Consider the following 16,324-nt stretch of genomic DNA (forward strand, 5'->3'; position numbering starts at 1 on the left):
GCCGAGAGCTTCCAGGACGCGTGGCTGATCCCAGGCTGCCCGCCCAGCCTCAGCAGCTCTACCTTCGCCAACAAGTCCATGTGTGAGGAAGATGATGAGCCGCAGCCGTGAGGAAGATGAGCTGCAGCCATCATCACCGCGCTGCCGCAGCACACGGCCAGCCTTGCCCCCAAACCCCCAGGGAAGGTTCGTCACTTGGGTCTTACGTGACACCGCAAATTCACAGCAAAGCCCTTTCAGGACCGGCACCGCCATGCCACGCAACCACGGGTTGTGTTTTCAGGGGGGCAATTTGTAGGGCTCAGCTGCAGGGTACAACGCCGGCTGAGGAAGTTCCTCTTCCTTCAAGAATTAATTCTATTTCCTGGCAGAAGGCGCCTCTGCTGCTGGAGGAGTGGCCGAAGTCAAACCCCCAGCGGCAGGAGCAGTTTCAGAGCAGCCTCCCAGGGTCGTCAGCGCGACTCCTCGCAGCCAGGCTCTTCCCTGGACACATTTTGGGATAATAACACGCAGCCTTGGAGGGAGCAGCGACAGTAAATTGCTGCTGTTAAGAAACCCTGTAAGAGCTTTGCCGGCCGGTCCTTCTGGGATCACCCGAGACAGCCGGACTCTGAATAACCCTCAGCTCCCAGAAGTTCTCCCTGCTTTGAAACACCAACTCCTCCAGAACTAAAGCAGCAGTTAAAAATCAAATTACTATAAAACAAAGCAACCTAGATTAAGTAAACGAGGTGAACATGATATCTACGTACAATAAGCGGTTTCCCCCCCAGACTGTCTTCAAGAGGCCTCCCACTGACACACAGGAGAGTTCAGTGAGGTGGGAACCTCGAGCTCTAATGAACTATTTCCCAGTTTACTTCACCACGACGCATTATGCTATGAAAACACAAATTTGCAGCCGAGAAAAATAATTAAAACCCTCCGAGCCCTCAACAGCAGGCTGCCCTTTAACAGCAACAAAGTTGAAGTACAATCCAGACGATTCAACTGCAGCGGTATTAGCTTCATTTGACTGTATTTAAATAAAACAAAGCATAAAAAAAAAAAAAAATAGCAGGCACTAAAATACCCTCAACTGGTTACACCACGTGCCAGCCGAGCCCCGTGCACGTGGCACACGACGGCCTGCCCCCACCCCTCCCTGGGCAGACTGCTGGGCACTTTGGGGGTGTCACACAACACGGGGAACCATTTCCACGAAGCGGCGTGACGCGAATATTCAGAAGAGTCAGCTCCCAGCCAGCAGCCCCGAGCTCCGCGGCGTTCCCAGTACGAGGAGGAGCCGGTGCCTGATAACCACGAGCGAGGAACAGGCACGTCTCCCTCCCGCTGCAGCCCTCCCCCCCCACAACAGACAGTCTTTGCTCGGTCACTTCAGCCTTTAGAGTTTCTTCAGGCGACTGTACAGTTCCCTTTTGCTCTTCTCGCCGGCCCAGGTTCGGCTTTTGGTGCGGAACCTTTTCAAGTCTTCTTTAAAGTCCTTGTGGTGCATGGGGCGGTAGCTCTGGGGCTCGCAGAAGCTCTGGGGAAAGAGAAGCTGGTTTCACTTCGGTGTGTCACAGGAGCGCCGAGGCTCAGCTAGGGCGCCTGGCAGCGACCACTCCACCAACCACCAGAATAAAGAGAAACAGACCCCCCCGCCTCTATGCGGGAGCTTCATAGCGGACGCTCGAGAACAAAGCCAAGTGCTACTCGGGCTACAGCTCCTTCAGAAGTGACAGCTATTCAGCGAAGGACTTTCAGCCCTGTGTACAGAGCTCTCAGCCCGGATTTTCTGGCGGACTCCAATACACACACTAAATTTGTCTTGCATTCACCTTGACGCAGCACGGATGCAAAGAACGGGCGTACCTGGGGACGGGCCAGCCCCGGGCTCACCCACCAGTGTTCGGGGCGGCCGTCGCCTGTTCCATGCTGCCACCTTGAGGCCCTCAGTCCTCCCACCTCGGGAGAGGAGACCCACGGGGCCCAAAACGACCCAGCAGATCACAGGGAGAGCCAAAACCCAGGGCAGCACTGGCTGCCACCAACACCGGCAGCCCCCGCGAAGGCTGGGAGACCCAGCCGGGGAACAGCACCCAGCCCCACCCCAGCAAGGGCGAATCTCTCGCATCTCTCTGAAAAAGCACCAAGTCACAGAACAGGGAGGTAATCTAAGAGATACTCTAAAGTGCGGGGGCCCGAGGGGACCGAAGGGACAGGCCACAGTCTCGGCGTGTCAGGACAGCAGGAAGAGCTAGCCGGGGAAGGGGAGTCCAGCCACCAGCATGCTGAAGCAGCAGAAACCAAGTGATATGAGAAACACCGTCCTCACAATGCTGGGAAGAGCTGCTGGGCATTTTTTAAGTTTCCTTTTTTGAATCAGAGGCTGAAAACTCAAAGCTCAAGTTCTTCAATTTTGCTGTTTTAGTATAAAATGAGACTTTGGGTTTCCATTTGTTACACAGCAATTGCTGTCAAGCCTCTCCCCTCTCCCAGTCCTTTCAGGCTAGCAGTCTTAAATTTCTTCCCCAGATGACATTTTGAACTCCTAGCTGTCATAGAAAGGCAGAAGCCAGTTTTATATTTTACTCTTGAGACAAGTGGAAAAACCTTTCAGCTATGTCCACAACCACTCCAAAGCGCGGAGCAGGCTCAGAGAGCCTCGCCACCAAAATCCAACTGCGCTCAGTCTGCTCCAGTATGAATACATCGGTGTTATTTAATCCATCATTTCTTCCCCTCTGAGTGTGAAAGAGATGAATTTAAGAGAACGTTACTTACACGGCATCTTAAGAAGAAGTCCTTGTAACCCCCCTTGAGGACATACAGCTCCGGGTAGTGGAGGTTGGGGTATTCGTTACCCAGCCTGTCCCGCTCTCTCACAAACCGGCACCTGTAGCAGGAAAAAAAAAAAAAAAAAAAATCTTGCATTCAACACCTGAAAACAGCTCCCACCCAAGCCCTCCCGTTCCTCGGGTTACAGAAGTAAGCCAGTGCCTATAAGGAACACTGGCTGCAGAGCTGCAGCTGACTGGATTTTCCTTTCCACCTCTAAGCATTCCAGCCCGACTTCAGCACGGCCGCTCGCATCCCGGGCTGCGCCACGGCCCCGCCAGAGGTGGCAACCAGCCCCGGCTCGGGAGAAACCGCGCGCCAAGCGGCACGTAACTGGTGCCACCCCGAAAGCTTTTGCTCTCGGCTGGCACGGCAGCGAGTTCTCTAGGGGAGTGTGGGATAACTCACATGCGAGGACCCCGCTCGGAGGAAAACTCGCAGTGGAACACTATTATCACTCGTTTGTTCTCCGACGGCTGGATCGGCTTCTTGAGCAAGAAATCTTCCACATCCTCTTCCATGTGGAGGTTTACAGCACCCTGTGGAGGCAGAGCCACGCCCGAGCACAGGCAGTGAGTGGAGGACAGTAACAAACCCATCCCACCTCCCGACCAGGCGTCTCCTCATGCTGGTTTCCTAGAGCAGCTCTGACCTCCCTCTCCAGCCGCTGGGAACACGGCTCAAACCCCAGCAGAACACTGCAGAGAGTCTGACGCTGACTCTGGGTCACCTGGACCTGTTTCAGTGGCCATTTCAACAGCTGTAGGTTGTGGCTCGTTGAATTTCCCTTCCCATCTCATTCTATTTGAGAGTCAGCCAGCTTGCTCAAGCAGCAAACTTGATTAATTATGTTTTGCACACCCATTTGTTCCTGGAAGTCTGTGGTTTAAATGAAGTTGAATATTCTAAACTTATCTTCCCTAGATATCAGGAAGCTGGACACCGAGTGTCACGTATCCTCCTCTGGAACCATCTCCCTGCTTGCCCCACAGCCACCTCCTCTGCTTAAAGCAAGCAGAACATTTCCTCCTTTGAGGGAAGAGTCACTTTATGAACCAAGTGTGAGCTCAGTGTCCCGAGACTGACGCAGGGCGCAGGCGTAACAGGATCACAGACCCCAGTGGGGCACTTGGGCATCTCGGCTGTGCCCACATGGCCTTGGACACTCGCTACTAAAGAGCAGCCCCACACGGTGCCAAGTGACCCGTCTGCAACTCCAGACAACTCTGCATCGCTCTTACGGGGTCAACATACCTTGATGTGTCCTCCCTCGTACTCATACGGGTACCTACAATCAATTATCACACACTCCTTGATGAAGCTCGCAAACTTCCCGGTCAGCACGGACACAATCTGAAAAGAACAGGGTTCAGTCATTTCAAGATGTTTTTGTGGTGTTCCCCCAGAAGCAAAGAGTTTTTCTTACTGTCCCTGAAGCACATACCATTTCCGAGTCAATATATTTTAAATCTTGATGTTTCCCATCGACAGTGTGGAATAAATAACCCTGTAAGACAGACAGCATTTGATTGAGAAAATTCCAAACACGAGCCACGTGGGCGAGAGCGGTGTCCAGCGGTTAGTTTTGTAACACAGATACTTCGGTGACAAGAATCTCCTCAGCAAAGCTCAAGAGTTAAAGCTGAGAATTCTAAGATCCAGGGAGAGAATTTTGGGTTTGGCTCCTATACTGAAGGGATTTGGTAGATCTTTTTGGAAAGCCACAAAGGAATCGCTTGGCCTCTAACCCGTGAAAGCATCCTTCCAGCAGCCTTCCCCAGTGATCTGAATGCGGACGGTCAAAGCAGGGAAGTGCTCTACCTGGGCTGGTTTGAGACATCTCTACCAAGAGAGGCCGTTAAAACACTTGAATTAACACTTGACTATTAAATCAGTTGAATTACCTTTGAGAAGTCACCAATAAGGTCTCTCTGGTCACTGTCCAAAATGCTTTCGATCTCTGCTGTGGAGGATTGCATCTTCACCATTTTCAGGCTCTGGAGGAACACAGGTTAGAGATCAATCCTGAGCACCGAGAGCAGAGAGATCCTTTTCCCAAAACATAACAGAAAACTCGGAGTTTACTCTGAAGCCCTGAACGGCGACTCCCCAGCCTCCCCTTTGGATTAAGGCAAAACTCGGGCTCAAGAGTACAACTACTGCACCAGCTCCCCCAAGTCTCCTGCACGGTGCAGCGAGAAGGAGTTTTGCTAGGTCAGCAGTTCACCTGACGAAGCTCTGTCATTAACCTTTAAAAGCTGGACACCTACATTAGATCCCCTCCTAGTCGATTCTGTTACAAAACTGGATGCCAAGCCACGAACCGTTGTGTCCTCAGAAGAAGGTGTTCCAGGCAGGCTTTTCCTCTTCTTGCTTTTTCCTGGAGAATTCTCTTCCTGGGATCTCTCCATCCTTTTCTGGGTGGTTCTTCCTACACCACTGGGCAGAGAGGAAGAGCCAAACAACCGGCACCGTTTGACCTACAAGGAAGGAGGGAAGTTACGAGCTGTCTAGCAAAGATTTAGATTAGGAACTAAGCAAGCCTCAGATTTTCAGACTATTACAAATTTTGCCTTGTGTAAGACCCCACCACAGCACAGCCCCAGCAGATGTTAATAGGGTCATCTAAATGCAGGACCTACATTTCCAGTAACACTTGTTTCCCGCTGTGGGGACTTGGTGAGCTTGAAGCACCATAAACAAAATGATGTGCTAGCAGAGTGCTTTATACTAATTAGCAGACAATCTATCAGCAGATTAAGGAGCTGGAGATTAAGATTTGCTGGAGCCTAAACTCCCTTCACAGTCTATTATCAGAAGATTGGGCTACAGGTGTTCAGGTAAATCTGTGCAGAATGTATTCAAGATGTGTCGACAAGTATCTGAGAAATGCAATATGATCTTGGCTTCCCTTATGGTTTTGTAAAAATAAAGTTAATGCCCGTATACACATAGAACAAGCGTTGTTCCACACGGACAAAGTCTTTCAGATAAACAGCCTTTAGAGATAATGGAATACTGAAGGGGGTTTATGCCATATCTCGTGGTGTTGCTGTTGTTAGGGAGCCAGGATCCGTGCGATCACTTGTCCCAGCAGTGAGAACAGCTGCCAGAACAAAGCCCCTGGCTCTGTTTGGTTGTGCTCTCCCAGAACACTCACCCGACTGTCTGTTTTCCTCATGACTAGCGGTGCAGTCCAGAGGCTCGCCACATCAGATGGCACCTCCTCGTCGTTCTGAAAAAAAAAAAAAAAGAAAGTTCTCACCTACTTCACCGTGGGCAGAGACTGTAAATGCAGCTTCTGCACAGCTCCGGCAAACACTCCAGTTGAAACTGCTCTGACAGCTTAATTAACTCATCCAATACTCAACGAAACAATGGAAACGAGTCGAGGCATGTTGGAGAATTATATCAATTCCTTGATTAACAATATTCTTCCAAAGCTTTAAGCATTTCAAATAAAAGACTATTTCTAACTGATTTTAAGTGGCTTGAAAGCAAATAATCACCTCTGCAAGTTTCTAAAGAACACCACCAACTGTTCAAATAATTCTCTCCAGTAACACAATTCTCACTGGCCACTAGGAACAGCAGCAATTCTTAAAACTGCTGTTCACACAGCAAGTAAATCCCACTGTCTGCACTAAGAAAGAGCACACAAGAAAGAGACACTGAAACGTAAGAGTTGAAAAAGATGATGATAACTCCGCTTCTAGGATCCCCTAGTACCTGGCTTCTTGCAGTTTGTCTTACCCCACTGAGTTCTGTTAGAGCACAGGCGTACCGTGGACACTTTCCTGGGAGGCTGTTAGCGTCACAGAGCTGATTTTGAAACGTCTACCTTATTTCCTTTGTACGTACCTGCAAATCTTGATCATCTAGCAGCTCTAAGAATCCATCGTCATCTTCACTTTCAGAGGAAGTCAGAGAAGACTTCTGCAGGAAAGCTGGCCCATCGTTTTCCTGTTCACCTGACTGAGACAAGACACTTCATTTTAACAACATTCCTTCTCTTTACTGCAGGCTGCTGTAGCCACCAGGATGATGCCGTGCCCCTCACTGCCCTACAGAAAACACGGTGGTTGTTCCACCACCCTGAACACACCGACTTGAGCAAACCCCAGACTGAGTTCCACCACTTCTTCTCTTTGATCCCTACAACAGCTTCATTAGCCTCGTTAAGCAATAACCCTCTTCCCTGGAAGAAGCTGTCTAGTGAAGGTAGAAAAGGAAAGAGGAACAAGAATTAATATAAACTCTGCAGTGGATAAGCCCAACATCAAGAGTCCTAAGCAGGACGAAGGACAACCAGATTCCCAGATTCAAGGAGAAGACAAGACTTGGCCCCCCAGCCCTGTTTCTGTGCAAAGACCCATCCTGTTCTTTCAGTTGCTTTTCCTAAGCAATAGGATATGAAGGAGGTAATATTTTCTTCTTGCATGTCATATCTGGACATAAGATTCAGTTGCACAGCTGGCTTCATTGTTCCAAATACATCTGCCTCAATACAAATATTTTATTGATAGTGAAAACAGTTACAAACTAAATTCCTCTCTTCCACATCAATGTCCATGCTCCCTTGATTTACTGCAGCATAACCTCAGCCCTGTACTGACTAATCTTTCACAGACTACAGAACAATCCACCTTTCAAACTTCTGACCATCTCATGAGCCATATGTGAGAATTTTCTTATCTGGCAGATAAACACATTTTTCTATTTGGCACCTGAATAGTGGTGATTAACAACATTGTCCTAGAATCATGATGTAATTTTATTTCCTCCCAAACAGCATGTATGCAGAGGATTAGGTGAGAATTAGTTGTAAAGAACACTATAGTACTTACTGTCTGAGCTGGAGATGAATTCTGCTTTGGTCCAGGAACACTTTTTCCATCACGGGAATGGATGTGCACAGAACAACGAGAAGCTGGTTTGGTTGGCTTCTTAAACTCAAACGATTCCTGAATTAAAAGGAGCAGCAAAGTGATCATTCTACCAAAATTACAAACTGTGTAAGAGGCTAGCATCATTTTATCTTCTTTGTTGTTTTTTTTTTTTTTGGTTGGTTGGTTTGGTTTTGTTGGGTTTTTTTTTTGGGTTTTTTTTTTTTTTAACTGCCTGGCATTTTGTATTTAAGTTCCCTGCTGCCAACAGAAATAGTCTGAAGGTGAATGTTTTCAAATTAAAGATGTTACAACAGTTATTCATTTAACATAATCAAGCTTTTATCCTGTTGATAATACCTACAGGCTTAAGGCTTTTCTATTTTTTTTGTCAGTTAACTGCAAAAGAAATAATTCTTAAAGGCAGCCAAGGCTGTCTCCTGACACCTGCCCTTCAGTCAGAGTCCTACCGAGGGGATTTCCAGCAGCAAGGCCTTCCCGATGAAGAAGGCAAAAGGACATTTGTGCTGTGAGGAACCAGGGCTCCCCACGCCCACGCTGGGAAGGTCTGAGGTCTATCTAAGCAGCTTTCTGGAGGCGCCCCCCGTAGCCATCTAAAGCTGCAGCATCAAAACATTCTCCTTTGCCCCAGACTAAACGGAGTCGGGTTCAGTAGCACAAAGGTAGAGCCGCACAGTCAAAGCCTTCCAAGTTTTTATTAACCTATAATCAGCTGGCAGTTGCTATAATCAGTGTTGTCGCACCTCACCGCACGTCCCCCTGAGATAAGCTCTGTGGCACTTTGTTACGTCTGCGCTACGGCCTGGCAGAGAGCAAGAAAAGCCTTATCCACCACATCTGCTGGGGAAGGGGTGTGCTACGCCAGCTTCCGTGGCACCACCTCTACCCCGTATCAGCACGGGCAGAGAGCAACACTTACATTCTCCTTATTTTCGTCTTGTTCCAACAGTTGAAAAGCATCACCATCCAGAGAATCGGAAGGGGTTCTCTTCAGAGCAGGGCTGGATCCCAGGAGGCTTTGCTACAAGGTTCATGCACAAGTGCCAGCTCAGTATTGTGCAACAGGGTCTCTGCACAACTACACATTAAGCACAACAGCCCTTCACGAAGCCTGGAAGGTCTCTGCCCACAGACTGGTGCAAACTACGCGCAGGAGCCTCCCGCGCTGACGCCTCGGTACAGGTACCAAAATGCTTCAACTGCATTAGTGACAAAGCCACATCACTGACATTTCGCACCAACTCGAATGAGATTTTTGAGTTTACAAGCTGCAATTTTGGCAGTTTTCATTAAGTACCACAACAGCTGTTCTTGAAGCCAGAAAATTAACAAGTTATGGAATGCATCCAACTAAAAACACTTAACACGCTAAATCCTTTAACATTTATATAATATGAATACCACCCTCACTTACTGGCAGTGAATGTATTCTTCTGAAAGGCATCCGAATACTACAATGAAAAAGGAACCAAGATTTATTTCAGTATTTTGTTTTAAAATACAGTAACACAAGTAGAACTCGCTTCGCCCCCTGTTCCTCCCCCCAGTAAAACTCCACAAGCTACAACAGTCACTGACAAGGAAGTTCCAAGAGAAGTATACTTACTTCAGTCTGCTGGATGCAAGAATTGCTTTCTCAAACCTAAAAAGCAAGTGAGATGCCCCAGAGTTAGTGCTGAAGGATAATACGCTCAAAATCAACTTATTTAAGTCAGGAAGTGTTCTGCTAAGCAGAAGCCAACATGCTTCTTGATGACACACTGTCTTTCTCAAAAGCAATTTATAGCCAACTTATCCCATCCTAGTTTTTGAAACACTAGCTAGACTCCTCCCTCTCCTTTCCCCAAATTCTTCTCAGCATTGTTTAGGCAAGAAGCTAGGTTGAAGGAAGAAAAGCTCGGTAGATCGGGGACCAAGGACATCTGACCCCCATCCCTGGGGACAGAAGGGCAGGAATCTTATCGAGAGTGGCAAATTCAAAGCTCAGAGCAACTGCAGGGTACCAGTTAAGGTATATACAAGCACAAATTATAGTTTACAGGTTGGGTGGGAACTACAGCTTACATGCAATTTGGTGCAGGCTCCGGCTGCTGGTGAGGTGCCAGCGTACCAACCGCGCTGTTTGAGCATGACAAGGCATTAACTCAGACCCAGGACTTGTGAGGTACGCAGGGACCCCGCCAAGACAGAAGGCCTGGCCTCCCCCAGCTGCGGAGCACTGCAGCCTGCACCTCTGGGAGCTTGAGAGGAGAGCCCACTGCACGCATGCCCGCAAAGGAAAAGCCACGTCGAGCCTCTCATTAGCCTACGCTCGTTAATGGTGCGACGTGAATGCCGCAAGTCAGACTTAGCATATGGTTACATACGTTTCCTCCATGATATCATTTGAGGGTGCAGGTCCAGGCGAATCTAAAGCACAACCTGCAGAGAGGAGAGAGAGAGTAGCATCTTAGCACCTCAGAAACACCAAGTATTGGACATCACTAAATTTCCTGAGCTTAAAGAGGAAACGGATGTAGGAAGCCCAGACTGCAGCTTCATCTCAGTGTAGAAGTAAAGTCACAGATATTCCACACTGTTGAGTTTTTACCATGGATAATCATGTGTTGCTGCTTGGGGAAAAATAGGAGTAATTAAAAAAAACACCCCTAGCCCTGCCTAGAATGTCATAATGAACAGAGTGCTACCACATAACAGGAGATACTCTCAGCTTACTCCCCCTCACACACATCTTAATAAACAACTTAGCCCTTTAGGGTTTAAGCCATGTTTTTAGTTACACCTCTTTACAGGAAGAAATTCTGGGCTTACTCCAAAAAAATCAGTCAAAAGGCCCTTCTTACTGCATGCAAGGGTACTGGAAACAGCAGCAAGCACTCCACAAGCACAAACCAAGTGAAATATTACAACTACATGGCACCTAAGCACAGCCAAATATGAATCCTACTTAAGCACAGATCCCCAGGGAGTTCTTGTATTAGGGTTGTATTCACAAGCCCTAGTGACTGGCCAACAGCTCACCAGAACGCACCCCATACCATCATGACAAAACTTGTTGCTACTTTGGTGAATGTGATCTAAACAAACAACTACGAAGAATTAATTTGACTAACATGACAAGTAGTGGTCTTGGCACAGCAGAAACCTTGATCATGAGTGTTTTATAAGCACTTAAGATCTGCTTTGGAAACCTGAAAAAAAAAAAAAAGCCAAGAAGAAAGTGGAGGTTTAGCAAGCTTGGTTAATCTATCCCACTTTGTGGTTTGTGAGCTATGCTTGTGTTTTAGCGGTTCGTAAAGTTCCTTTGAAGGCTGGAAGCACCATGCACAGTCAGACTGGTGCATAAATTCAGGTGGAGACAACGATTTCCATCACTGGGCTGGACCAGTGAAATATCAGAACCATCCCTGATTCTACATGTTATGGCCCATTAGCTTATTTTATTATCACTGATAAAAGCATCTCATCTGAAAAAAAAAAAAAAAAATACTTCTAGGCAAGTATCAGTACTAAGATGCAGCTCCCCGGGTTTCAGGTAAACTATCAGCTCATGTTAACAAAAAGCCATAGAGGAAAAGAGGAAAAAAAAAAAAATAACAAAACAACACAACAACCAAAAAATCACAACACAAAACCACACGACAAACCCTGCTCAACTGCCTTGATTTGAGCATGCAGAGGAGGTTAGCACAGTTTGGGTTTAAAGAGAGAAAACACACAGTGACGACTCGGTTTCATCAAAGTTATCACTCTCCAAAGGGCAGAAACTCAGATCGGTTGCATTCCAAGCTGAATGCAGATATGCAGCAGATCCTAACAATGAAGAACTAAACACTATCTCCCCGTTTTCCAGACCTCAGCCCCAACATGCAACTATAAATGCTCACAAGCCAATATCTGCATGACAGTGCAGACTAGAGAATGGTGGGATTCCAATTCAGCAGTGGAGCCTATCTTGGGCTATCTTCAGCAGCCTCCAGCATCGGCTGTCTCTACGGCAAGGAAGGCTGATACACTCATGATAAGGTGTTGACCTACTACCCTGTACAGAGCAGAACATCAAGGCAATCAGAAAATGCCAGTGATAAACATCACGCTGGAGTGCAAAGTGTGACAGGTCAGCAACCACATGTTAACAGCCATCCTAAGAAAAAAAGGGAAAAAGCCATCTCTGTCTGAGTCCCACACCCCCGTAGGGGCAGAACCAGTTCCTCCTCCATGCTGGCTCTACTGCTAACATACTCCAGGGCAATTAAAGCAGAGAAACCCACCCACAACCCAAACCATGAACTGCAGAAGCTTGCCAAGTGATGGTTCGCCTGCCTCCCTCTTTTCAAGAATGAGAAGCAGCTGCAGGGATTGCAGGCGGGCAGATTAGTTCTCTACCCAAACCCTGGAAGCTGCTTGCAGTGGAAGCCATGTAAAGATACAATGCTTTTCATTTCTTACTTGTTTTTAATTAACTGAGAAAGCCGTACCTGAGTCTGTTGATTCTGATGACACTGTCCTTTGTAAGCCATTAGTAGTCTTGTTTCCCAGATCTTGCTCAGTGTTTTCACGCTGACTGTAAAGGAAGTTAGGTATTTGTTTTAAATGCTCACTGAAGCCAGAAATACAATACAGGAGTGCTTGAATGTAGGCATACAGCATGGGTGATCATAACTTGAAGCCTTCAGCAGCAGCAGCTTGGAAAACCTGCAGACTGCAGTCTCTCATGTGCTGCCAAGTACATGGACAATGCCACCACCTTACAGACATGCCCAGCTCTAACACCTACAGGGACTTCAGCTTCAGGTTTGGGGTTTGGTTTTTTTCAAACCTGCACATGCAATGCTGATAATGTTAGAAGTTAGGCTTCCAAAACAGAGACAAGGAGAGTGTCATTTAAGGCAATAATTATCCTGGTTGCCTTTCTGGTCCCCTCGCACCAAACTATCAAACTTTCCTCTGTGACACACTAACTGTGAGGGGTTTTTTGAAACAAGGTTTTAAAGTCTGTCCTGAGCTTGTGCCTTCACAGATGAAGGTCCTAATACAACAAAGTGACAGACCTTGCAATAAAACTTTAGGACTAAACCAATTTAAGTGTGCAATAGGTTACTGGTGCCTGGAATCACATGAGCACCTCCCAAACCATTCTCTAGAAACGCCTGTATCAGAGCCCCATTATCCTTCTTGGGACTGCAAACCTCTTTGAATTAACATTTTGCATAGAAAAATTACCAAACTATTAACGCAAACTCATTTTTGTAAGTAGTTAGCTCTCAGATTTTGTCTTATCAACTAAGCAAGTTCTTCTCTGCTCACATAACCATCAGACCGGTTGAAATCATTCCGTAAGTGACGGGGCTGGAGGCAGAGCCCGAGTTACAGCAGCCAGTCCAAACCCTGCAGGCAGGGAACCTCGAGGCCACCTCTGCCAAGCCACATCAGACACACACTGGTTTCATACATGGGCACAGGTCAGCAGCTTGAATACAGAGAGAGATGCATGTCATATGTAGCCTTACTCTATATTACCTTAAATAAGGGAAAAGCTACTTGAGTGTGGCTCCTCCATCACATGGGTTAATTAAAAAAATGTGTCAAGGCACAAGCTAGGGCTGAAAACTTAAAGGACAGAATAATGAACACTGAGGGGACTGGAGCTAATCATTTACAGGAATCCCAGGAATCTGAAGGAGGAAAGGATCATAAAGAAAGCAGGTGATTACAGAAATTAGAATGATATAAAAGCAGCAAACAAAGGACAAATACCAGGAGGGCAAGTTAGACCCAAGCGCGCCAGGGCAGAGCAGAAGCCAAACCGTAGAGGTTACTGTAGGAATAACAACATTAAAGGAGTTACTGGTAATAGCAAAGCTGGATTGAGCAACTGCCTGGCTGGAGTTATGGGGAGAGGAGCAGCAGAACCCCGAGGCTGCAGCACCTTCCATGTGTGAATCTGTAAAGGGAGGGGTGCGCAGCAGGGTTAAAGGAGCTGGGGCACAGGACGGCAGTGGAGGGAGCTAACTGGCAGGGGAGGCGGGAAGGACGGACACAAAGGTACCTGTGTCAGTCTGCGGGAGAGGGGAAAGCTGGGGAGAGAGGTGGATGCCCAGAGCAGAACCGGGAAAAATGGTGGGATGGGGTGGGGGAAGCCGGCCCACGGGCACACGTGGGCAGGGGCTCCCGTGGGGCAGGAAGGGGGGGGTGGCCCAATCTCGGGGCTTCCCAGGGAGAAAAGGGCAGCAGAGAAGGGGGCAATTTGGTGGGAGGAGGGGCGGCGGAGCAGGGACGTCAGGAAAAGGGGGGGGGGGGGGGGGGGGAGTGAAGGGAGTCGTGAAGGCCCCAGTTTTGCCAGGGCGGGGGTGGCGGCATAGGAAGAACTCCTCGAGGCCTCATTTTGGAGCGGCCAGGGAGAAACTGCTCCTTAAGGCTTCGCTTTTTGGGGGGAGAGTTAGGAGAGGAGGTCCCCGAGGCCTCAGTTTTCGGGGGGGTGGGGGGGGCGCCTGTTTGGAAGGAGAGAATGTGGGATGAGGTCCTCAAGGCCCTGCTTCGGGGAGGGAGGAGATTAGGGGAGCCTCAAGGCCTCGATTCAGGGCGGGAGGGGGGAAGGAAGGAGAAGAGAAGACCCACCAGGCCTCACTCGGGGCGGGGGGGGAGCGGTTTTGAGGGTAGATGAGGTCCCCAAGGCCTTGCTTCTGGAAGAAGGGGGCAGGGTAAGAGAAAAGTTCCTCAAGGCCTTTTGTTGTTGTTGTTGTTTTGGTTTTTTGCTTTTTTTTTTTTTTTTTCTTAATGGGGGGAGGAGAAGAGTTCCCCCAGGCCTCGCTTGGGGTCCGGGGTGGGAGAGAAGAGGCCTCCGAGAAGCATGGCGGGGGGCGTGGGGGGGGTGCCTTAGGCCCCGCTTCGGGTCTGGGAGCGAGGAAAGAAGGTGGAGAACAGTCCCTCAAAGCCTCGTAATCTTGGTGGTTTGGGGCTTTTTTTGGGGAGGGTGGGGGGTAGGGGAGGTAGAGGCCCTCAGTCAGGAGGAAGGGGGGGCCCCCCGACTTTGACTGACCCGTGTCCCAGCTGCTCCATGGTGAAGCGGAGGTCGGAGATCGGGGAAAGATCGGCGGGAAAGAGAGCCTTGACCACGGCGGGCGAAGCGGGGGAGGCCGGGGAGAGAAGCAGGAGGCGGCGGCGGTAGGAGCCGCCCGGTGCAGGATCCATCGCGCCGAGCTCTGCTGTCAGCGCGGCCCGCACCGCTTTGACCCCAGCCGCTACCCGTCGCCCACTCCGAAGCTGGCGCCAAACTTCCCCTCCACCAATCAAAACCCCTTCTCTGCGCGACGTTAAAGGGGGCGGGTGTTTTTACTTAAACCTCCACGCCCACCGCGCCCGTTCTGACCAGTAAGAACTGCGGCGGGCGCCTCGCTCCCCGCCTCCAACTGTTGCTTGACGCCGCTCCTGCCCAATAGAAAAGCCAGCCAATAGGGTGCCGCAAGGAGCGTGACTGCGGGCCGAAGGGGGGACTACATTTCCCAGCATACAACGCCCGGGGAGGAAAACGCGCGGGATGGTGGTGCATACTGGGAAATGTAGTCCCCGCCTCACTGAGGAGCCCGCGGTGCCGCCACATCCCCACCCGTCTTGGGCCTGAGGGGAAGCGAGTAGAACTGGGGAAGATGAGGGGGAAAAGGGCACAAATTCAGCACGTAACTGGGCCTCGGTGAGCCGAGGAAACTTTCCCGCATCACGTCTCCTCTGACGAGATCTTGGCGAGAACAACAAACAAGCGGCACCACCGGGGAAGCAGTGGCTTCTTTTGTGAGGCGCCGGAGGAGCGACAGCTTGGAAATAAGAAGCCAGCATACATCCCCACGGCACTGAGACGGGGCTCGTGCAGCTATGGCACTTGTGAAATTAGAGTGGGAGAAGTGAGACTTGAATGTGCCGTGTGTCAGAGTGTGAGGTGCGGGAAGCAGGCACAGCTGGTCTGCCCTAAATAACCTCTACAGACCTCGCTCATGTCCTCTGCCTTCAAGAGACTCTGATGTTTACTCAGGTGCTGCTATTTACCTTCAAAATGGACACACACCCAGCTTTTCAGAAGACCCATTGCCCAGGCTTGCCTTTTCCTTGCCCTGTCCCCTCCCCACGGCCACAGAGCAGGAGGCTCCAAAACGCATGGTCGCCTTTTACAGGTGGAGAAACAGGGTGGTACAGTGAAGTGGCTGCAACACGCAACGTAGCTCCGGCAGGTTCTGCGTTTTCCCCTCATGTAGGGGTTTGCAGATCCCCACTGTCGAGCCCAGTCCCTGGCAGATGAGCTCCGCCAGATCTCCCGGGGGGGCTCTCAGAGGCCGCTGTCCTCAGCTGCAGGGTTCATCATGTTGGGTCAAGTGTTCTCAGCCTAACGCAGAGCTGCAAAGGACTTATCACCTCCAGGACGTGACTGGTGTCCCTCTGCCGGGGCCCTGCCACCCACCAGATTCACCTCCCTGTTCTCAGATTAGACAAGGTGGTATTTGCTTCCCCTCTGACCACCCAGGATTTAACAGATCGCCATCACACCCCCGTCTCTGCCGCTCCTCCAGCCTGGAGGCCTGGGCTGTGCCCTCACTGCAGCTGGCCCC

General features: G+C 49.5%; 1 protein-coding gene across 1 annotated transcript; it reads right to left on the bottom strand.

The window, feature by feature from the left end:
- Positions 1-1,001: 1,001 nt before the first annotated feature.
- Positions 1,002-14,973, bottom strand: CDC25A (cell division cycle 25A). The gene is made up of 16 exons (XM_032991928.2): positions 14,767-14,973; positions 12,206-12,291; positions 10,094-10,148; positions 9,334-9,369; positions 9,142-9,178; positions 8,647-8,748; positions 7,668-7,784; positions 6,682-6,795; positions 5,981-6,055; positions 5,145-5,300; positions 4,725-4,817; positions 4,265-4,327; positions 4,075-4,173; positions 3,229-3,359; positions 2,767-2,878; positions 1,002-1,525 (listed from the first exon to the last, which is right to left on the bottom strand). Exons 1-16 carry the CDS (start codon positions 14,916-14,918, stop codon positions 1,385-1,387), a joined length of 1,569 nt encoding a protein of 522 aa, XP_032847819.1. The 5' UTR covers positions 14,919-14,973; the 3' UTR covers positions 1,002-1,384.
- Between the last annotated feature and the right edge of the window lie 1,351 nt (positions 14,974-16,324).

This window comes from Tyto alba, unplaced genomic scaffold (genome assembly GCF_018691265.1).
Source record: "Tyto alba isolate M040663 unplaced genomic scaffold, T.alba_DEE_v4.0 Super-Scaffold_38, whole genome shotgun sequence".
Taxonomy (NCBI): Eukaryota; Metazoa; Chordata; class Aves; order Strigiformes; family Tytonidae; genus Tyto; species Tyto alba.